This window comes from Xenia sp. Carnegie-2017, unplaced genomic scaffold (assembly GCF_021976095.1).
Source record: "Xenia sp. Carnegie-2017 unplaced genomic scaffold, XeniaSp_v1 HiC_scaffold_13, whole genome shotgun sequence".
Classification (NCBI taxonomy): Eukaryota; Metazoa; Cnidaria; class Anthozoa; order Malacalcyonacea; family Xeniidae; genus Xenia; species Xenia sp. Carnegie-2017.
In genome coordinates, this window is record NW_025813436.1 from 10,553,696 (window position 1) to 10,578,357 (window position 24,662).

General features: G+C 33.1%; 3 protein-coding genes and 1 long non-coding RNA gene across 4 annotated transcripts; 1 reads left to right on the forward strand and 3 right to left on the reverse strand.

The window, feature by feature from the left end:
* Nucleotides 1–3,468: 3,468 nt before the first annotated feature.
* On the reverse strand, nt 3,469–4,691 carry LOC124433395 (forkhead box protein D3-B-like; the record flags this gene model as incomplete). Its single annotated transcript, XM_046983154.1, has 1 exon — nt 3,469–4,691. A coding segment is annotated over one exon (810 nt), but the record flags the coding sequence as incomplete, so codon positions are not given.
* A 6,843-nt stretch (nt 4,692–11,534) lies between these two features.
* On the reverse strand, nt 11,535–13,373 carry LOC124452659 (fork head domain-containing protein FD2-like). Its single transcript, XM_047003251.1, has one exon. It carries the CDS (start codon nt 12,763–12,765, stop codon nt 11,977–11,979), a length of 789 nt encoding a protein of 262 aa, XP_046859207.1. The 5' UTR covers nt 12,766–13,373; the 3' UTR covers nt 11,535–11,976.
* A 1,316-nt stretch (nt 13,374–14,689) lies between these two features.
* LOC124452668 lies at nt 14,690–24,620 on the reverse strand. Its single transcript, XR_006950836.1, has 3 exons — nt 24,377–24,620; nt 15,535–15,606; nt 14,690–15,029 (listed from the first exon to the last, which is right to left on the reverse strand). It is a non-coding gene; the product is annotated as an uncharacterized LOC124452668 (long non-coding RNA).
* LOC124452652 (forkhead box protein D5-like) lies at nt 21,281–22,579 on the forward strand. The gene has a single exon (XM_047003237.1). It carries the CDS (start codon nt 21,382–21,384, stop codon nt 22,351–22,353), a length of 972 nt encoding a protein of 323 aa, XP_046859193.1. The 5' UTR covers nt 21,281–21,381; the 3' UTR covers nt 22,354–22,579.
* Nucleotides 24,621–24,662: the final 42 nt, after the last annotated feature.

Genomic DNA, 24,662 nt, shown 5'->3' on the forward strand with positions numbered 1-24,662 from the left:
TCATAGCATAAGTTTAACATAAAAAGGTTTCGGTTTTCTTTTTTTCTTCTTCCTAAAAGTTAAGAGCTTGAAAACTTATGAAAGAAACGATGATACGTTCGAGTTTTATTGATATAGTTTTATCAAGTTTTATAGATAACACGTAACTTATAGAAAACGTGTGACGCTTCCCAAGTTTCCCATCAGGACAAAACTTTAAACGAAATACTCCAAAGTGTTTTATTAGAGACACATCCTGTATCAGTCTACTTTAATGTTTAAGGTAAAATAACATTTCTATTTCTCTTTTGCACAACATCACTAGAGCATTAAACTTATTGCAAACAAAATAGGGCGGATAGGCATATTCCTCTCGTCCTTAGTTCGTTATGAATGTATAGCAATAATCACTATTTGACACGTATTTATAGCAGTGTATTACACAGTTTTGCGCTGTTTGACTTGATAGTAAAATTTTGTGAGATGTGTTTAGCCTAATCAATACACAAAAGAATTCATAAATAATAAAATAAGAGATAATTCGGTGTTTGTGGTGCACCAAAACGAGAAAACAGCCAGACCGTATGTCGTTTTTCTAGAACAAAAAATAAATAAATGGATATTATCTCTAAGGATGTCATTCTTCCGTCGCTCGAAATAATGATATCACTGAATGTGTATAGAAAAAGGTGTTGATGTATGATGCAGCAAAAATAATTATTATAAGACAAATATTTATTTACGTTTATTGACGCTTGATAATTCAAAAATTAATCCTAACAAACTGTGCCGCAAACGACTGTAAATGTTGTTTCAAGAAATTTATATCTATTTAGGTTCTAAATTAATTATGTTGTACTATTTTCGTATGGGCACGCCGGAAAAAAAAGCTAAAGCCTACATAAATGGAATGAAATCAGATCATTGTATCACTTTTCTTTTAAATAAATTTCAAGTATTATGACATCTATATGATGAAAGTAATCACACAAAAATTCTACATACATATCCATTTTATACAGGTCGTGTATAAAATGTGCTCACAAATCACAATTTCTTGACATTTTGAAACGAGACGAACATTAATAGATAGGTATTTTCACAAGCGCAAAGCAAGAAAAAAACAAAACGGGAGCTTTTTATATACACATACAGTAAAAACAGAGATTTATGTACAATGCTTTGTGTATGGAATATATGTTGAGCTTTTGGTTACCTGCCAAAATTAATTCCAAGGAAGAAGGATTTAATTCTTATATCGAAGAGATTTTATTTTTTTAATAACTGTCATTTTTTAAGCCCTTTAAGAGTACAAACAAGAAGTATACATTTCTATTAAACGTTAAACACGCTATATATAGTCCATTTTCCCTGTTTTTGTATGTTGATTAAATCAAAAGCAACGATTTGAAAAAAGCATTTTTTCTCGACGGGAGCAAATCGTGACAAAATAATCTGTCATTTTCCATGTTTTCACAACAACAAACAGAAATTCGTTTGAGTTAAAAAAAGTCAGCATGATTAAACCACATTGTTGATGTTTGTACTTTATCTTTTTCAAACAAAAGACCAAGGTGTCTAATGTTTGTTGACGTTTTACGGATCCCCACGTGCAGTCTTACAGGATTAACTCCATTATATTTGAGAATAGGAAAGTAAAGATAGATTTTCCCATGGTTTCCAATTGAGTTAACCCAAATTAACACATGAGCCTTCCTGTCCAGACACTGTCGTTCGCCCTGTTCTGCACGCATGATTATGTTTAAACATCCTAAAGCATACATACATGTTTTCAATAAGTTTTTAGGTGGTTGCTATTAATATGAATTCAATTTCATGTAATCACCGAGACAGAGACGGAGGTTTAGAGGTCGTCGCCTAGTTTGCATAATGATAATTATTTTTTTTGAAACCAGGCAACAATGATTTTGAAGAAACATCCACACATGTAATAAAATATTAACTATATTGATTCACACTGATTGACAATTTACATCAAACACAAACATAACGTATGTTTGTAGCTAAAACGGTTTTCAGTAAAAAACTCCGCAGATGAACAACTGAATGGCATCAATTTTTTCAATGTTTCGATAAATATATAGACGTATATAAGTTATCATCGTCCCGTCAATGCATGCACCTGTCACATTGCATGATCCATCAGACATACATCTAGTGTGTTTCCGTGCGGAATAAGCGTTGAAAGGGATGTAATAATAACTATAACGCAGTCAAGATATGAGTATAAAGTTGAAATATATAGTTTACAGTCGCAATAACTGCTTAGGAACAACTGATAATGATGTGTAAATAGCTCCATTCACATGACAAAGACACAAATCAAGTAAAAACTTTGTCAGTGCGTCCAATATATATTACGACAGGCGTTTAGTCATTGAGTAAAAAGCTTTTTATAAAATTAAGTTTAGATATGCATTATTTTCATTTTAGACAGCGATAACTTATGTAAAATAGTTTCTCGTAAACACGAGTTTCTCTATTATCAAAAAGTCGCATTATACAAATAAATGAAATTTCGTCCAAACCAAGCTAGTTAGCGGTTTCCAACTTCATTACAACAACGGAAAATACAATTCAAATTTAAATCACAGCACGCGGCGACGAGGTTAGCACGGTTATATGAATAAATATAAGTTGTAATTCAAAATCATATATAATATTTATGACCACTCTCTACTGATACAGTTAAATTAGGTCGAAAAATTGATATTCAAACAAAGCGCATCAAAGATAAATAACATTTACACTTTTTTATGTTCTGAACAAACACTTAATCTACTCCCTAATTACACTGTCCTTAAAACTTTTTCCATAAGCTAAAAATTTTAATTTCTTTTTCATAAATCATGTAGCTAGCTAGATATATAAATGTAAACAAGCACGACTCGCGTGTCGTTCTGCTTTCTACTGTTTTAATTCCATTAAAATATCACACTTATATGGCAGTAAGCTCAATAAATATGTGTCGGCAATTCAAAAATCTTCTTTACCTTAATATTTGTATTATAGTGATCACAATCGAGTTGCACTTCTTAGCGCATCTTAGCATATGCATATGAGCGAACCGGGGATGTTTGTCAGTAATATTGTCGTCGCTAGTTAACATTGAAAGTACTTGAATAGACGCAAAGAGTTTTGAAAGATATTTAACTGAATAGACGCAAAGAGTTTTAAAAGATATTTAACTGAATAGACGCAAAGAGTTTTAAAAGATATTTAACTGCTGCTACTACACAAACCGTATTGCACGTATGGAAATTTTTTGGTTGTATCTACCAAACAACATCTTTTTAATTATTAGGGGAATACGGATATACATAAAGTTTCTGGTAGTTGAGTGACAAAAATTCGAGTCATATAAGCGCATAAAAACGTCAATAATTTATAAGGGAACAAACAGCCTCTTATGTTTAAAGAAAATGACATATGAATGACCTTGTAAATGTGCTAATTGGAAATTTTATAGACTGGTAAATAATTTTGTTATTTTGAGTTTGTGCTCTCTCAATTTAAAATAATAAAGCTAAAACGTTTAAAACAACAAAGCTCTATCGACAACACCATACACGCTTTTTTGTTATTGTATACTATTGAATTACATTGTATATTTCAACAAATAAAATGTACATATAAACTTTAATTTATGTTTTCATTTTAATAAACTTGTATAAGTGTCAATATTGGCGAGGATAAATATTTGTAACGATATGTCGATCGAGATAAAGACCAATCAGTACGTTTTAACAAAACAGCAATATATAATATACATATATCTATATTGATTATTGAACAATATTCACCCCAAAGGCAAAATATAAAAACCTATGTTCACTATTCATAAATATTTCCTTGTTCAATGAATACAACTTCGCGTTGTTCTATTTCTGATTTTGATTAAATTGAGCTTTTAGCTTCCTCCAAGTGTCTTGCCAACTTTCAGTTGGAATGTCGTTGCTTCTCGTGATTGAATTCGTTGTGATTACAGCAGGTTGCGTTGAAACGGCCGTTGATACATAAGGTATCCTTGAAGTCTGACAGCCTGCTCGAAGGAGAGCAGATTGACAGATATTATCGGAACGAGGACTACATTCGATTATGTTTGATGGTATATAGTCCATTGATGCTCTAATCAAGTTCTCAACAGGAAAGTTACTTTTGCGTACACAGTGTGGTAAATTAAACGGAGTAAGATAGTACGACTGTAAATACGGATCGATTGTTCTGTAGAAAGGATGATTTTGAAAGGGAAACGGAGCGTATCTCGTACATAAGGCTGAATGACTTTTCCTCACGCGACGTCTTGCTCGTCTTCGTCGGAAATCACCGTTGGCAAAATCTTCAACATTAGCTGGATGTATTGCCCAGTAATTCCCTTTACCATTCTCACTTCGACCTGCTTTTATGAAACATTCATTGAGAGAAAGATTATGTCGAATGCTGTTCCTCCAACTTTTATCTTTGCTACGATAGTAGGGAAAGTTCTCTGAAATATAGCTGTAAATATCGCCCAATAATACCTTTCTACTGGGCTTACTTAATATAGCCATGGCTATAAGAGCTATATAGGAGTGTGATGGTTTAGTATCGACATCTTCATCAGGATGTTTGATCGTTTCACTGCTTTCACTTGTGTCCTCTGGTTCTCGCGATTCTTTTAATATTAAAGAAGTTCTGTGATTTTTTCTTCGTCAGTTGAATCGACGATGCCATCTAGTATTGTTCGAGATTTCGTGAAATCACTCATCTTCTTGATGACGCTGGTGTTATGAAACTCGTTTTTCGTCTCCATTTTCTCGTCAAGAAGTGGACACACAGTCATCTCATGCACTATTTTGGCAGTTATTTTTCAATATTTCCTTTGCCAAGTTCTCAGCAAGCGTTGTGTTAGTACGTGTGTGTCCCTCTAAGCCTAAACATTGTCATTTATATAGCCGATCATAATTAGTATACTTCATACGGGGCGTACCAGGAACCAATTGAAACGTTGCTAGCAGGAAATCGTTCAGCCAATTATAGGTAAACCCCTCGTAGCCTCATCAAAAACTTCTTGACTGTGCGATCCAAAGATGAGACGTGAAAGAAGTTGAAAGTAGAAGAAAACAGTTGTCTATTGAATAGCAAACATAGTTATTTTGCTAAGCTATATACACAGTCAGTAGATAATGTTAACACCTTCGCTAATTGCATATTGTCAAAACTCTTTGTTTGAAGACACTTAACATTGTTCTTTCATCTTTCATAACTCTATCAACTCAATTATAATTTCCCGCCTAGTTTTCACTATGACTTGTGGCCACCCAGCGCGTATAAGTTTGTCGAAATGACGCTTTTGTTAATGAACTAACTATAAAATTCCTTCAAAACCATCTTTCTCAACGTAAAAAATGAACTCGCCCAAAAAATAAACATCACGTGGTTGTAGAAAAAAGCCAAATGCCGTACAAGTTCTTTCGTGTAGGATGTTACTGGGATTATATAAAAAATTAAGTTTAATCTTATTGTATGTCGAGGATTATTATCAACGATATATGAATTGTCGGCAACTAAGAAATAAAAACATGCAAGCAAGCCAATTACGACAGAAATATGAACGATAAATGACATCATACGATTTACTGATGTGTTGATTGAAGACAAGATGAAAAGGAGAGCAACCCCCTCCCGCTCCGAGGAAAAAAATCATTGGGACATATGTGCCCCACCCTATACATATCTAATGACTCTATGGCTGAATATAATTCATATAAATGATTCATTCATCTCGTCAGATTAAAACGTTTATTTATTTAGTTTTAATGAAACTACAAGAGCGAAAGTGATTAAGTCAAGTTTCAATAACGAATCAAATCAAACCTTCATTAAAATGTACAATGTGGTCGAAGGACAAGCGACGTAATAACAGACCTTTTGTTAGCATTGGGATGACTATCGTTTCAATATCTAGTTTCCTTACGGTCACACAATTTTATACAGTTTGCGCAAGATTGATCATCAGAACATATAAGTATATATATGTACATTGTTCTTACAAAATGAGCCTACTTATACAATAGAACTAGTCTAGACCGCAAGATTTCATTGCCTATATCAACAGACTTAATGCTAGCAATACATTGTGCAAATACGGACTGAGATTCGCGTTTTACTTAGATTGTGCCCAGTTTCTATTCAATGACTATAATGGTAAACGTGTCATGGACAATGACTGGTTGACTTGCTTCATTTATACATCACGACTGATCAACATAATTGCGATATTTCGAAAACAATCATTAAGATTGACATATGGCAAAATGGTTGTGTATAAGATAACCTAGATTTTTATATACGGATCCCTACTCCTACAATTCAAGTGGCATTTCATTAAGGTGTATTGCAATAGCACAGTACTAAAATATTTTCAATTAATAAATATACATGCAAATCGAGCATCGTAAATGTTGCAAAGCCATCGAATGTAACATTTAACGACGATGCGCGTGAGCAGCAGAAGATAATTAAAAATTGAATATCTTACAAAGGATGTGCTTAATTTCAACGCTGAAAGACATTAATCATGGTAGTTGCTTGAAGCAAGTAAACTACAACATTATTTTCCTGATTCAACTTAATGGTATCCTAGTAATATTGCCTCTGATTTGGTCAAAACAAACTTTATTGATAACGCGATCGAGCACAATCACTCTAAGTGCTCTTTCAATACTTCTCTTTATTTTGTACGCAGATGCCTTTACTTGAAATACGCATATGCATGCTCATGCAAAATGTAATTTTAGACGAACTTTCAATAAACGAATACAAAAATTAGTTTAAATTATTAATGAAACCTTTTGAGAGATTCATTTTAACGTTACGCAAGTATACTTTCATACGTAATGTTTGTTGTTATTTTCACGTCGGCTGCCTCTCTTGCCAAACAAGATAGAGAAATAACTTCATTCCCGAGTTTTCTAGCCATGATTAATTTAAACGCTTAATTTGACTTTGTTTTTAACTCACTAAATGAAAACACGATGTACTATGGTATACTTAGATGAAAACATATGATTTACTATGGTGTACCAATATTCTACCTGAATGCACATTCATTTTCACTTATGTAACATAATACACAAAAAAATGTATAAAAACATGTTTGAGAGTTTAAAAGGAATCCTTACCAAAGTAAAAATCACGTGTTATGAAGTTACGCGTGCGAAAAATAAAAAGCAATTATGGACAAATTCTTTTGTGATTAATTGACGTACTATGACAATATCAAAAGGATTATCTACATGCAGGAAACGACCAAACCAAAAACATGTAAACCTTTTGACTTTTTAAAAGCTCTTTCTCAAATAATAGGAAATTATATATGAAAGATTCAGTGTTTTTGAGTACAAACGTATGTGATGAGGGAGGGAAAAGGACAAATGCATGTGTCCACGCAAACCAACTACTACATAACCAACCAATAAGAACAAATTCAACATGTCAATTATTATTAGAATTATTTATACACATTTATCCACGTATAACGAACAATTTGAACATTTAAATGAAGAAAAATGAAGCCTTCATAACATTATTGAAGTTAAAATTCAAATATGAATATACATTTTTTTTTTTAAATAAATGTTGAGTACGAATGACTCGCATTCTTTAAATATATGCTATCAGGCAAACGCAGGAGATCACGCGTCATTGAATTTTCAACACAAAATTGATGACGTTGCATGTCTAAAAGACTGAAAACGCTTTCAAAATTCCCGTGATTGCTACACAACCTCTTGTTTAAAAAATATCAATAAACCAGTTCCTTTTGTATCGTGATTTGTTTACAGGCACCTCTTTCCGTGTGTTGTAGTAACAATGGGCACAATAAAGCAAATATTGTAATAAATTCTCAAAGTTAAGCAACAAAAATATGAAATATTGCGTGGTGAATGATGTATTGATAAGTCATAAAACATCGGATATCAAGTGGTAGTTGACAAAATTATGTGTGTTTTAAGTGTTTACAGAAAGCGAATGAGATAATTATATGTTTTGAAAGAAAATGACTGTTTAATTGCCTTTCATGTATATTTGTCCTACACACTACAAGTAATATGAATGCTCTTTATGATGATTGGCTGATAAAAATATAAAGCTACCAGCAGCAAATTCTTTTCTGATACTGTCATGATAAACGTAGATATGTGAAACAAAGCATGCATGAAGCCCTACTCTATCCTTTTTGAATATGAATGCTTTGTATGATGATTCGCTGATAAATAAATAAAGCTACCAGAAAGTTCATTTTGCAGCAAATTCTTTTCTAATATTGCCATGATAACGTTGGTATGCGAAACAAAGCATGCATGAAGCCCTACTCCATCCTTTTTAAAAAATAGCTCATGAATCGCTGGAGAGCTTCCGAGTGCGTTCTCAAGAAGACCAACAGAAGGTTAAATATCAAAGAAAATATTTGCAAACATAGCTATGAATTTTGAGTAATGTTGACATGCAACGCTCAAATTAGCTTTATACACCTCCTAAATAGGCTACAAGATTTTTCTTCGTTAAACAGTGAAAACGACTTAGCTACGAAACGTAATTAAATATTATAAAATATCAGAGAAAAGTTGAAAAGTAAAACCAGCGAACGAACATTTAACGCCACATAAATTATAATAATGACATATTTCAAGTGGGTAGTAAGACCCTAGTAAGCAAGGTCAGATTGCGAGGAAAATCCAAAATACCAAAGCAACCTACAAGAGTCGACAGTGTTTTAATTGTTATGATTCAATCCAATAAAAATTGCGCATTGTTTCAACAATGGCATGTTTCATTATGTTATGTTTATTTAGAAAGGACAACAACAATAATATTCATACAAGATGACACAGAGATGCACCACAATCGAAGAAGTAAAAAATAATAGCTACTATTTTACCATTCATTGTAAATTTTATCGTATCTTCAACATATGTAAATTTTATCATATTATCCAGGAACATTCTCCCATTAATATATATTTTATGTATCTTTCTTTTATAAATATTTATTATAGATAAAAAGAGTGGTCAATACTAAAGTAGAGCTACAAATATTTATTTATTCATACAAAATGTTGCAATTCTTTCTAACGTTACAACTTAAAGTTTCGTGTAATCAGTAACAGGTAACTGAAAACAGTTGAATTTGATTTTATATTACACACGTCATCGCATTAAATAGCTAATAACGTCGTGATGTGGTATGAAATCTAATTTAACGATTTTTACAATTCAAACATTTGCTCTACTTTTGTATTGAGCACTCTTTTCATTCACAGTGAAAAAAAGATGTGCTGTTTACAAATATATTTTACTTTATGGTGACTCTACAATATAATTCCAAGAATGTGTAACCGTAGGTACTGTTCCCAAGAGCAGAAGTCACCATTGCACTATTGTGATAGACGGGAGGGCACGATGTAATACAAATTATTTGTACTATATTTATAGCTACAGGAACAGTTCATATGTACTTTAATATAACATGTATGTCATCAGTCATTACATTTGTATTTGGTCATCAGTATTTAAACTGACATAACACAGAAATGAAATGGACTTCAGTGTGAATGTCCTAGGTTATGAATAAATATGAAATTAATAATAGAACAATCGATATCATTGAACATGCGTTTCAATGACATACACTTAAAAAGTTAATTTATGACATGTGGTGAACTACGCCTAAAAGAAAGACATATCTTGAAATTAATGTCTTATCAGAAAAGCAAGTGAAAATCAGCACAAATATGGGAACGTTAAACCCTCCCTATTAGCAATATACTAAACAATGTGCAGTCAACCAAAAGGTGTGTCCCCTGTTTTCCTATATGTCCTTTAGATAAAATAATCAATGGCACAATTACAATGAAGTATGAATAAAAAGGAATGTAATAACCAGATGTACAAAAGATGTTCTTTGTAAACTAATCTGTTTAATCATCTTAACGTATTCTACACTTTTACAGGGGTACACAAAGACAAATAAATACATCAACAGAAAGCCAATATTATGTATACATACACAAACATTCCTGTGTTATAAAGCATTTGCTTATAAAGACAAACTCTAAAGTATTAAAAGACAACCACGCAATTCCCACACTCTACACTTACAGAAAATTTTCACTCAGATCGAACTGTGTAAAAGTTTTTGCAAAAACTTATGCAAGCCATAAAAATTTTCAAAAAAAACAAACAAAATAAACTATTGAGTTTTTATGACAGTATTTCCAATGTTACACTGAAATTATGATATACTGAGCGCTATTCAAGATATACTTGTCTTATTCATGTATAAAAAGTGTGACACTATCTGTATAAAAGCTCATATATGGACATGCACCAAATTCACATGGCACTTGCCAAAAATATTAAGATATCATTATATTCCTTAAATTAAAAGTTTTCAACGCCAACTTAACAGAGTGAAATCTCAATATCAAAGTAGGTTTCTCTTTGTTCCCCAATCATAAAGGAAAATCACATGCCAGCATAAATATATACGAAATATTATGAAAGCATATATAAAAAATTCAAACAACGAGATCGTCACCTCAAGATCGTAGGAATTTCATCGTTGACCTGATGCATGTTTTTGCTTACAATAAATCTATGACGCGTATGTAACATCATAAATTGCAACTGTGTGTGTTAAACACATGCAGCCATATAACCAAATAATAAGCAGCAAAAAATGACAAAACTCTAAAGGATGGAGTTGATTAGGAGCTTCCGTAAAAAACCACACATGTAAGGGAACCGTCCAGACGACTTGTTGCATGGTACCGTCAGTAAATAGCTATATACAATATAATATTAACTGCTTTTGGTACCGACTATATATGCATTGTTTGTTTGTACATTAATTGTGATGATCATATACTAACAGCATCTCCAGTGAAATGAAAAGTGATAAAATTGATTCATTTTTTTGGTCTTCTACCTATTGCTTAATAAAACCATTTGTTTAAAAACTTCAATATGATATATCAACTTTGATTTGCCGCATATGTGTTTCTTATATTAGCTTAGCTATTTTTCTATAATGAAGCTCATTGGCCTCATTCGAAGAACATTTTTAGATGAACCTTTTAGTATTTTAAAAGAAAAGGTAATAACATAACAGTAAAAACATTTATAATAACGAAACGTTGTATATCATAAAACATTCATAGTCTCTCATGTCTTTTATATTATTGACATGGATAATATTGAATACTGCAATATGCCAGTTTTGCATTCACGAAATAGCAGAAGCAAGCTCGACTATTCCTAATAACGAATACTCACCGCTACACCAATCTCGCTTGGTTTCAGGCCTATATAGATGACTGACAAATTCACAATAGGAATGTTTTTAATTTATGTCCACGAACTGAATAAGCATGCATGACAGCTACGTTTATCGACAATAAATACTAATTCGAGCAACGACCAAAGGACCGCCAAATAGAACATATATAAATAAACAGTTCTACTAACATCATAAAAAAACAAAACAAAAAATCTCATCCAAAATTTATTGGCTCTCGTGTTTGCGCAATATGACATTATTTGTCATTAAATAACGAAGAGAACTATATTGAGTTCATGAGTATGATATATAAGGTGTAGAATATGAGTATTCTATATGAAGTGTAGAATAAATAGGGGTTTAATTAAGCTACAATTAACACAAATAAAGAATTAAAGTTTACTTTTACCATTCATTATCCACAAATATATTCCAGATATATATATTATTTGTTAAATATTTATATGTCATTTATTCTATTGATTAAATCACATGATATGTTCTCACTCACAAAAAGCCAACGTTCAGCAGTCTTTGTCCACAAACACAATATGACAACAGAGTTTCATTTGGTTTGATCAAGACAGAATATATACACGTACTACCTACCATATTTACAACATATGGACTTAACAATCTTCTTTCGTAATTCCATCAATTTGAAGAAGACGACTCCATCCGCAACAGGTTTTCCACATCAAAGATTCGACGAATTTTTGTATCTTCTTTTGGAGCCTCTAGTTCGTAGAGGTTTTGTTTTTTAACGCAATCTTCATTCTCGACATTATTTATTGTGTGTTGTTCAGGTGTAGACAATGAAACCTGCTTCATGCTGTCACCATTTTCTCTTGTACTCAGTTCCATACATTTCCTACTACGTCTTTGGGATTTACGTCTTCTGAAGTCTCCCTTTCTGAAATCGTCATAATTTTCGGGGTTGATGGCCCAGTAATTCCCTTTACCGTTAGGACTTCGTCCAGCTTTAACGAAGCAATCATTTAAGGATAGATTGTGACGCACGCTATTTTTCCACCCAGGTCCCTTGTTACGGAAATAAGGATAATGTAGCAGTACCCACTTGTATATATTGCTGAGCACCATCTTTTTTTCAGGGCTGCTCATAATGGCTTGGCCTATGAGACCGATGTAGGACTGGTTTGGTTTCTCCTCATCCATGTAGAACGACTTGAACGCTCGTGGGAAGAAGGCACTAGACCCATGAAAGCTGCCGTACGGGAACAATGTTTGATAGTAGGGATCAACTCCGTACATTCCGCAATCCCAAGGGATACGTGTGAATGCAGTATGTTGATAGCCAGTTAGATAATTTTCAGGGGGAAAAGTACTCTCATGTGCTGCGCCACGATAATGTGTGAAATTCGACATGTCAGTGTCAAGATTTATATAAGCAGTATGAGAATCTCGAAGACAAGACATCGCCATGATATATTAATATACACGTCCTCTGAATGACGATGATTAGGATTATACGCTTTGTTCACTGACTTCCTCCTATCTTTACAAACAGCTTCTAACTGTTCTCAATAGTGAACTTGGATCACTCGAAATGAAAACTAGACAACGTTATTTTCTTGTAAAAATCTTCAACAAAGTACCTTTTAGTTGACAAATAGTTGAACAAATGATCACCTCTCTGTTTCAAATACGACTAGTGTATAGGAGCACGTTCATCCAATGAGAGATTAATTCTGCTTGTGTTCCTCGCCTTTCAGAATTGATGTTGATATTTGTGTGCGAGCAGTTGAAAGCAAACTTTTATGTGATTGCAAATAAAGTAGACACAACAGAATTAGTATTGCCTCTGCGTTGTAACAACGCCTTCTGATTGGCTGCTAGCCATGCGTACCATATATGTGTGTTGACTTTAAAAAGCTTTACGTTCAAACAGAATCAATCTTGTTTAGATTGCCTAATATCATCCACTCCATTATCGCCAGTCTATATATTCCCATCAGCTGTATCATTTTGGCTTAAGCTCCTCTCCTCCATATGCCAAATAGCTGGAGAATTTCTCTAAGCAATTTGTATTCTCTTTTACCAAACAAAAATCAATTTAAACATCCTTAATTAATGCAACCCCGCCTCGCTTTTACAACTCTGGCCATTTAGAGGTTTCAAAGGAACCACTTCAATGCAGTTTATTGTTAAAGACAATCAAATGTTCGCTTCCTCGTCGACAAGAGGTCAAGTCAGTCAGAGAGACATCAGTGAGAAGATACAACATATATATATATATAAACAATTTAGCGTACGTTCATTACATTACTTGTTGATGAAAGGAACAGATAAACATTATGGGTTTGTTTGTTGGGCTGTTTCCAACGGAAATTTATAATTGGCATTAATATTTTATATGAGCTCTTTTAACATGTACTAAGAAAAAGCTAGCATGATATTTGTCTTTGTTTTGTCCAATGTGAAAACCGTGGGTTGTTGAAAGGAAGCCAAGACACCCAATTCAAAATAAGGCGAAATCGAAAACACGAAGATTCTGTGTTGTATGGCGGATCACATGATGTCAAGAATGCATAAAAGTTTGGGGAAAAAAACAATATATAAATGTTTGTAACTAAAAAAATTTCGGTTTAAATGCAGTCAGTCATGTTATAGTTTTTATAGGCAAGTACAAGCAAGGATAAATCAATCACACCTATATAGACGTTGTTCTATTAGTTTTGTAAACGGAAAAGCATTGTTTATTCCTAATGGCACTTTACACAACCTCTTTCATACATGATATTGGTCTTCAGAACTTGACACAGCACACAAACAAATGAAAAATTGGATTTGTAGTCGTTTGAACTTTATAAAACTGAACTGGTTAATCAACTAGTTGAGGGTCAAAGATGTCAAATAACCCCACACTTTGCGAAGACAACGCACAAATCAACGAATTTAGACTTTCAGCACTCTATTTTTTTATGTCTAATAAAAAAATGCGACAAAAAGTTTGACGTAATGTTTTTGTTCTTACTCTCTCTAATGAATTTAAATGTGAGAACTGTTAACGATTTCACCATATTTGTACTGCTCGCTAATTTCAATAATCCGCAAGCTATGTGGTATAATGGCCATTTATTCAACCATCAGATTTATTTTATCGTAAGTAGTAAACTCGTAGAATGAAGAGGACAACTATGAATACGGCTAGATTGCGCAGTATATTGATAATTAACAGTTGCTGTGACCCTGTCAATTTATATACCACGTTACAGGTAAAGTTAAATAAAAAAGTGCATTATTAAAAATCTCCAACTTTGCCCTGGCTGGCAGGTGTATATGTGAAAAACGCGGAGTGTTTAGGTTCACATTCAGGTGAAATCAACCAATCATCAATAAAAAACGATTTAAAACAAACAATTCAATTTAAGTCCTTCAAATACATTTTCTCTTTTCGTTTGTCAACAACAAAATATAATGACATCGAACTAAGGTCATATAAGGATATTTTCTTTCACATTTGTGGATTAACTTTCAACCTAATTTCTAATAGCACGTCAACATGGTTTACAAACAATTCGTACAAGAAGCTTTTCTTTGAATATTTGTTTGAGACAAGCTCCTAACAACGCGAAAAAATGTTAATCATCGAACATGAAAGTAAATTGAATAAAACTACCAAATTTGTCTCTGCTTAAAGAAGTATCCATGTAAAACGAACTAACGTAGAGATCAACAAGCACACACTGTAAGATAACCATAACAACATACGTGTATAGTGAATAGAGTTTTGCGATTTTATCAAAATTAATCTATAAATTCATGACTCATGTCGTATCCTAGTTTTTAACCATCTGTGTGTGGGCAGGCTCACTCTATAGGCCGTATATACGCTTAGCTACAAACATCCAAGAAACAACGAGATAAAGTCTTAATTGAATTTGTCATCGATTATCGATATTCTAATTACTTTAACGTGTCATTACTCTGCTTTCATTGGAGACAACATTGCGCAAAACAGCTGGTTTGCATACAAAACGATTTGACACCTCAATTAACATGATTTAATGCCACTTAACTAGCTTCATGAGTAATTACTTCATTTTACTGACGCGACAATGGACTGAGCCATGAAAACCAGGTGCATTCGTGTTGCATGCAAGGTAAGCAAGGCATTCACAAAGACTGGCGATTATATGTTCCATTGACAATATCAAGCAATATGTACATCATTAACTTTAAAGCACTTACGTATTGAAAGAACATCGACTTCCTTGTAGCCACATACGCCATTTACAATTCTTTTTACACCTGCACAGTGCACTAAAGAAGAAAAGTTGATTAGTTGTAAACTTCATAAAAATATATCGATCTATACAACAGGGAAATTTGATTCTAGCACATCTATACACAGCAGAGAACCTTTATAAGTTACTCTTTAACCGATGAGTTATGTAGTCAGTATCCTTAGCCGTATAAGCAGAAGTCAAACATGTAAAGATTAGAATTTACATTAGGTTTAAATATTTTCCCAATCTTAATTATACAAATTCAACAAAAGACGTGAAGTGATTAATCTCTGCATTCCGGATACATTAAAATATTTTCAATGAAGGAAATTTGTATATGATATTTATAAGTAAAAGAAATATGATAAGAGTGACTTCCTTCAATGCTTTAGACAAGTTATATTCATGCTTGAGAAAGTTGTATGAAACTAGAAGTTTCCTGTAGGAATGAAGACAATTCTTTGTGATGTATAGTGCAGCATGAATAGCCAAAAAGTGTATCATTACAATAAGAAAGATGTCTATAGCTTAAGGTTTGCAGTATTGCTTTGATGTATAATTTTAACTGATGTATAATTTTATCTGATGTAAAGGGAAATATAAAGCAGCAAAGTCAACGGTTGATTGAAGCAAAGACAACACTTTGTGATCGATCGTTCCATGGTCGCTGTGTGAACTTTTAGGTTTTATAAAAACACTCGTGTCTTTTCAATGAATCCAAATTAAAACATTTCTTTGGGAAAACTTTAATTGAGGGGAAGAAAATTTTTCTATTTATAAATATTTCTAGGTTTTTAAGTTCCACTTTCTAGTTTGGAATTTTAAAATTAAATAGCATTTTTAATTTTGTACAATTTTAATTATATTTGCTAAAAATGTATGAATAGAATTCATGAATTTTAATTTACATTTATCGTCTGGTTGAGGAATACGGTTCTTCGCAGAATGTAGAAATATCTAAGTAATGTTACTGAATAAAGCCCTGTATTATCTTCACACGACAGCAAAACCTCAAGTAATTTATGAGAACCAAGCAAAGAAAAAATGACCGTGAAAGTACTAATGTATAAGTAAAATAGGTTTTGAGTGTTGCAAGGGAATTTTGGGAAACATAAAACTATGCCAAGTTTTGGTTGTGGTATGTATGAAAGAGCCCTTTTCTCTGCATGATTTTCAATTGTCGTTTAAGTAAAACTCATCTTTGCTAAACAATGACATTTACAACTGTTTCACTCTGAAGACAAACCAAAACCAGATGAAGAAATTCAACACCCTTTAGTTAGTTAGGTGTTCCTATAACTGCTATGTAATTAGCATCGTACAGTTTCTTCTATTTTTACATTTTCCAAGTGCAAATCCCTCTTCACTCTACTTCCTTCTCACGATATTTATCATTTTGAATAGTTGCAAAAGTCTTAATGTGAGAACTTTTAGAATCCCCTGTATTGTGACTCCAGCATTTACATTCATTCAGCAAAACGTATAGTTTGCTGAGCTCATATGAAGCTTTCTGCTACGTATAAAACTCTGATAATTAAAGATAACGATCATAAAAAGATAACCGTTACATACTGTTTTATCATTATATTAATTATTATAGTCACAAGTTGTAGTATTCAGCTCTGATTTTCACCTTCTTTTGCATTACGTAACGAATTATTCTTCACGATAAAAACGTAAAAAAACCAAAAAAGGCGAAACTTTCAAGAAAAAATAACTATACTAAATAAAACACGAAAATCACTAAGTAGAAAAGAAATTACGAAAAAATTTAAAATTACAATAAAATCACGTGTTTTTTTTATTCATAGTACCTTTGTTGAGGCTTATTCTTGGGCAAAAATAGATGAGCGTCGTAACCCGTTATGCGGGAACGAGTGAACAAAACTGTACAATATTATAGTGTTGAGCATAAGTAACAAGCATTTGATGAAAGGAAATGCACCACATCAATTCAGATCATCCAAAAAATATTTGATGTCATGCATGGATGTCTACAGGAGTAAATCTTATCAACCTATACAATGACATTTTAAAACACGGTAAACTTGCGACAGAGGCAAACTTTGTATTACACTTGAAACTACAACTATTCATGTAGCTAATGTAAATTTTCAGGATAGTTATATAACACAGCTACCTCTACGGCAAGCAAAGATTAGAAAAACACACACACCTATGTTATTTCCATCACAAAAAAAACACGTATGTATAAATTTCGTGAATGAAAACACACCAGCTACATAGGTGACATATATACATACATAAGGTGACACGAATACATTGTTGATGTTTATTTGGTCATAATTAAAGTGTGTCTCAAACGCTATATACTTTAGTTGTTTATAATGAAACCACATTCCTCGGTATCTCATGTATCCTGTATCCTTTCCGTTCACACGATGGGCTATATTGCTCTACATGCGTGTCTTTTTGATTCAATCAATTAAGCTTTGAAGCGCTACAACGCTACAGAGTACTCTAACCGTTATCACTCTTCAAAAACCCTAACACACGCCAACTTAAAAACTATAATGTAATAAAAGACAATCTTTAAAAATGTACTTCTGAAGACAGTGGCCATCACATCTAAAATACTATTTCATTAAAGATCGGTAATATTAAAAGATATAAGCTTTGATATGTTAGCTTTTATATCGAGCAACAATGACTCAGGTCAAACAAACGTTAATAAACTATGATTTGAAGATACGGTATATGATCTGAGATGCAACTCTATATAGAGCGTATAAAGTATTGTATGGTAAAATTAGGAAAATCTGCCCAAAAATCAACATTAATCTGCAACAAAAAGTTCCTTTGAAAAACTGGACATTCAGAAACTGGACGTAAAAACCACCTTGTTTTTCCCCATAGAATTACATTTCATAGCCAATAAAAGATTCGATGACGACAATTTACTTAGCGCTCATTCAATAATATGCGAAATATATTTCTCTAATGTATATCTATTTTGTGCGTGCGTTCCTTCAGCTAGATTTCTAGAACAAAATTGATTTGGTGGCCCGTACAATTAAAAATTTGCTAGTCAAGAAGCCAGCGGAAATTCATAGAGGATAGTGTAGGCGCAAAAACAAGCACACATCACGATTTTTGTATTCGTGACCCCCAAAGAGCGACCGCTTTTTTACAAAAGATGAACTGCCTTTCATATTTTTACTTTTCCTTTTTAGTTTACCCATGCACAGGAGAAAAAGCTTTTGTATTGGAACTTTTTTAACGACCATGGAAATTATTCAGTCAGCCCAAACTTGTATAATGAATCCGAAAAGAGGAATATTGTTATAAAACACCTCCATCATATATCCCTACTTTATTTTGCATGGGAAGAACTTCATGTACATACAACAACTCATCGCCAAGGTTTTCAATATAAAATTCTATTAAAACAACAGGGAGTTAGAGATTTATTATACAAAAATTCCAAAACAGCACTTTTGTGTTCGTAAACTATATCAACACCAAACAAAAGGACAACAAAAACTCAAAATAAAATAGATATACGACTTTGGATTTTATAATACAATATCGATCGACTTGTTTGACGCAGCACTAGACAATTGATGAAATATACGTAGCTAACTTTTCTATATTTTATGGATTCTATAAAGGTGTTCCAATCTCTGGTACCTCAGAGTAAATAATGAAATAACGATGAGTAGTATATGAAAAGAACAAACAATCAAAGTATACGAAACGCAGTGTTGATCAGGATTTCGCATTGAAAAAATACAAGAAGTATTCAACTACTGGGGTGAATTGATGCTTATACTATATAGATATAATTCAAAAACAGATTTTAAATGTATAAGTATACAAAAGTATGTGACTCGTGTTCAGGGCTAAATAATACGCTTTCGAGTTGAATAACAATTGCTTGAATAAACGCCTAATAGGTACAGTGATAGATATGATTTTATCAATTCATGTTAAAGTTACTGAAACATCATTATAACTTAGCATGTTGTAACAAGCATTTTTTTATATCGTAAAACTATTTATATTATGAAACAAAAGATAAATAAATAGAGAGGGAGAGCAATAAAATATAAACTTTGATGGGCTTCGTGGTATTTCATGGTATTTGAAGAATTGCATGAAAAATTGCACGTTAACTATAATCGAATATACAAAACGTCGAAAAGTTCAAAGTAAATATTCTTCGTTATTGCAACGCGATGAGTTACTAAGACATTACTTGATCAAATAAATAGTTTTAAACATTTCAAGGTAAACTAAAAAGTTCTTCGTGGCAAAAATTTTAACTCCAAACTTAGCTAACATGTGCTCCAAGTTTCTGTTGTTTTGTCTTTTAAAAGTGAAGTTCAAACATCTATATACGTTTGTATCAAACACTGTTTTCTTTGAAACGGTTTTTATAACGCATTATACTATTTTACATCGCATAGTATTTCAACAAAAGACTCAATGATAGTTAAAATAATGCACAAAAAGGAACGAACGAAATTCTTAGGCAGTTGGTGGTTTGCACAAACAATACGTAAAAATGTGTGATATTTGACAGCAACATGGAATGATAATTCTGAACGCAAATATATACTAAAAACTCGCAAGAAATAAACATACGCAACTATGTGATGTTAATGTTTAAATGCCAATGTTTAAAACAAGCTGTCTCAGGGAAAGCAGAAAGATGGACAATATCGAAGATAATGAGAAATTTTAAATGTGCAAAGAGATTCCCATAAGCCAAACTCTGTGCACAATGAAAAGCGGTAGAAATGAAGACAAACGACAAAAGGTAAAGGACCTTTAGTCCGGTGGATGATAAAACACCCATAAGTTATCAATATCAATGTTAACGTTCGCAGGATGGATGCTGCTGATGCTGCAGTGAACGCTTAGTGAATATAAACAATGTATACAATTGAAGCAAACTTTGCGTTTGTGAACTATGAGATTCGTCCATGATCAAGATCAACTACGAACGTGTTTTTTTTTCTACAAAATATTTGAATTAACCGTTATTGAAGGTCGTAGCTACACTGTTGGCAATTAAGAAAACTTATACGTTTGGAGATATTAGGATAAAAATTTCTCATTGAAAAGATTGTCTACTCTGATTCTCCTATTTCGACTGCAACGGGAATTTTAAAATCATATACTAATTTAACATATAATGGCGATCTCATGGTATATTTTGCGTACCCATTTTTAAATCTAAATCACGAAATCGTGCAAATGAAAACGCAATTAAGTCTAAGTGGGAATCTTTGTGTTGGAATTGCTCTATTTCCTTTGAGCTTGTATGTATATGGGACCTGGTTAAGACATGAAAGCGAGGTAGGATGTTGTGGTATCTTTTGTGAATGAAACTGTAACAAAATAAATATATTCGCACAATTGCATCATGGTCTTTCTCATGAAAGTCTCTCTTGGCGAGAACGCTGTTTGAAAGACTGCACAGGAAGGTTTCTAAGCTCGGCTGTAGTGTCTTATTAAGAACTTTAATGATGATTAACAACCTACACTACGGAAGGAAATATAAAAGTGTTCGAGAATTGTAGATCCTGTCAAAACCTGCACGTCAAGAGCAAGAGTGACGGTCTATTATGACTTGCTATTTCAAAAGCAATGAATGCTCATTTCTAACAAGTACAATATTTTTGTTTATATAGATTATTTCAAATCCGGCGTTTGGAATTTATGTGTATATATAAATATAAGACGCAGGGCAGCTTCAAGCACAACACACACACAAGCGAAGGTATTCAAAAGAGAGCCGTGGTTCACACAAGTAAAAGCAAATCACGTATACACTTCAAATATGCCAAGTGCTGAAACAGAAAATTCCATACCAGTGGTCGAGACAATGCCAACGGTCGAGAGCACCCCAATAACGTGTTATCGTGATCTACAATCAACTGTCGCTTACACTTGGCCATATTCCGAAGGTAACATTCACTATCGACTACAACCGTTGACAATAAATCCAACGTTACTACATTTGGCGCAGAGAGAGGCGTTCACTCGCGCTCTACTAAGCATGTACGACCAACGAACGTTCCTTGAAAGCTACAAAACGACTGGCTATCCCACATCTAGTCACCGTGACGAAGAAAAGCCAAAACAATCGTACGTACGTCTCATAGGTGAAGCGATACTAAACTCGCCCGAGAAGAAACTAGTCTTAAGCGAAATCTATAAAACCATTCAGACCAAGTATCCATACTTTAAAAATCGTGGCAGCGGGTGGAAGAACAGCATTAGACATAACCTCAGCTTGAACGATTGTTTCGTCAAGTTAGGAAGAAGTCCCAACGGTAAGGGTCATTTTTGGACACTAAGTCCACAACATTATGAAGAATTCCTTCGCGGTTCATCACATCAAAGAAAGTTCCAAAAAAAGCCAGCACCAAAATATTGTTATTATCCAAGTGAAATACTCCAGTTTGGCAACTACACGGTGATCGAGAGTTCCCAAAATGAAAGATTGACAAACGCGGCGTCAATTTCTCCGTGGCCAGCGAACAGATCAGAAAGAAATGTCGCATCGCCAGGCTCAGCAACTCATGTTTATAACTCAAAGTCCTTTGACAGGAATGAGAACGCAAGTAGCTCTCGCGTCACCTCGCCTGTTGGCGAAGGAAGAACTGTTATTCACATCCCTGGTGATAAAATCGAAGTTAAAGAAGAGGTGATCGTGTGTAGCGAAGATGAAGGTGAAAAATCACTTCACAGACCATTTGATGTCGAAAATTTACTTTCTAACGGATCTACACGACCTGCAAGCTACTGAAGACTTACTAAAGTATTGTAAATACGAACATTGAAGAAAACTTAGCTACACAATATGGGAAATGACGAATTAACACAATGCTTCAAAAAAGAAAACTTTTGACATACTTTCTATTGTATAAAAACTTTGTCAACTTTGTCAAATTTACTTCACCAGATTTTAATGTATTGATGTATAAAGACGTTTGAACTTAATATAAGCGCTGAATAAAATGTAACCAACTAGATTATTGTTAAAGAAAATAATATAACTTTACTTATGTATTTAAACAAAAACAATCAAAAAAATATAAATATATTATTTTGTTTACGTGATTTGAATAGTTATTCTACGTTATTTGATAATTGCCTCGAATGAATCAGCGCCTTGTAAGAAACTCTAAGACACTTGACTCACGGTGTTCAATACAAACATTTACAAAGAGTCTTCTATAACAGTTGCCAAAAATTTTCTCTTTCAATCAATTATTCTTACACCTTGCAAATAGCATCAGTGTAAGTACGTACACACAAGTATGGGACATTAAAGGATCACAGAAAGACAATATATAACTGAGGTGCTTATGAAGATATTTTGCAGCAATAAATTAATCTAAAGTGCCCAAATCATGTCAGGCAAATAACTTCTTTCGATATTTAAATCAATTTTAAAAACATTTCCAGCTTAATTTGATTGGTCAAAAATTTTATCTTAACAGACTCTTGTACCTAGAAGTAGGTAACTGCGAACTGGAAGTGCTGTAAAAAGGAGCAAACGCTCATATCATAATAAACACAGTACAATAATACAGATTTCTGTGGGAAATAGCTTTCACACAGTTTTACTTTTATAAATGTTTTCTTTGATTATTCACTCAAACAATGTCGTCAAATTAATGACCGATGCAGCATCTTAAATTTATATTGCAGTTTTCTTAGGAAGATTTGTTAGAACAGCTATACTGCTAAAACTATACACTAATATAATGAAGCTATATCTTCAATGCAAATGTTCTCTTTTTAATGTCACACCTGGCACAGAGTCACCTACTTCAAGGCACAAACATCCACAAACATAAAGTTAACCTTGCATCAAATTAATTGCAAATGTTCTTAAAATTGATTAAAAATGTTATTTTCCTGAGTCTGATATAAGCACTGTAAACTGAAGCTCCAAAAGAACAACTGTAATTGAAGAGTGCATATGTTATTAAGAATAGTACACCAAAAATTAATGCAATGACCTCTGATTGGTCTGTATCAAATCAGGTTTCATTAATATGCTATCAAATCAACACCGGCATCAGTTTGATTTTAACTCAAAATACTATAATACAGATGTTAGTTTGAAATTTTAAAAACTATTCAAGAGCCAAATTTTACGCATAGAATTGTTTGTGAAATATTTTAAATTGGCAATATATATTGCAATTGGCAATATATAACTAATTTGCAACCGACCATCAAAGTATGAAATTAAAAAATATCACAAAATATTGAATAAAATATATAACTAACTATTTACTTATTTCATTGACATTAGCTTTGACAGCATGCTATTGATAACTCAGAACATTTTCATTCTTTAGAACTTTAAAAACTTTGCTACTTTGTTTTCGGTCAACGCCAAAATATTTGAATAGCATGCAAGAGCTACTGTGAGAAAATGTGAGGCCCGAGGCAAAGTCTGTGAAAATAATGGTTAACGTTTTGGGGCATCTCCCAAATTGAGGGGCTCTTTTATAGGTTGAAGGCCTAGAGCAAAATCACCCCTCCCCTAAGGTTTTTGGCTTGAGAGCATGACTAAGTGAACAAGCTCGCTATGGCACTGTTGCCATCAAATTCAGCTTTCAAAATCAGTCCCTTGCCTAGTTAATTTTGTTCTATTGATGTATGAGAGAGGGCAAAAAAACATGTCAAGTACATACGTTTGCGAATTGGGTGGATATAAGTATAAATACAAAATAGCCAATGTTTCTTTATTCCTAGGCGCTTGACTACAAGATATTTAAGAAGTAACTGTTATTCTACGCAAAAGTACATACCACCACGAGTGAAAGTGTCTTCCCCTTGAACCGTATCTCCGCTCAGCCAAATATTTCTCGAGAAAACACAACAAGATAAGCTTCTTTACATGTTTTGTCTTTCTGAAAACGAAGAATTGCCCAATGGAGTTGCCTCATTAGCATAATTTTCCCGCCTTATGCGGTACACTGCTGACCCATTGTATTGGAAGTGCATTTGAACTTTGAACCATACCATTGAACTCAATGAACTCAATAGAACTCAATGAACCATACGCACAATACGCGCAACACTAAAATGGGACGA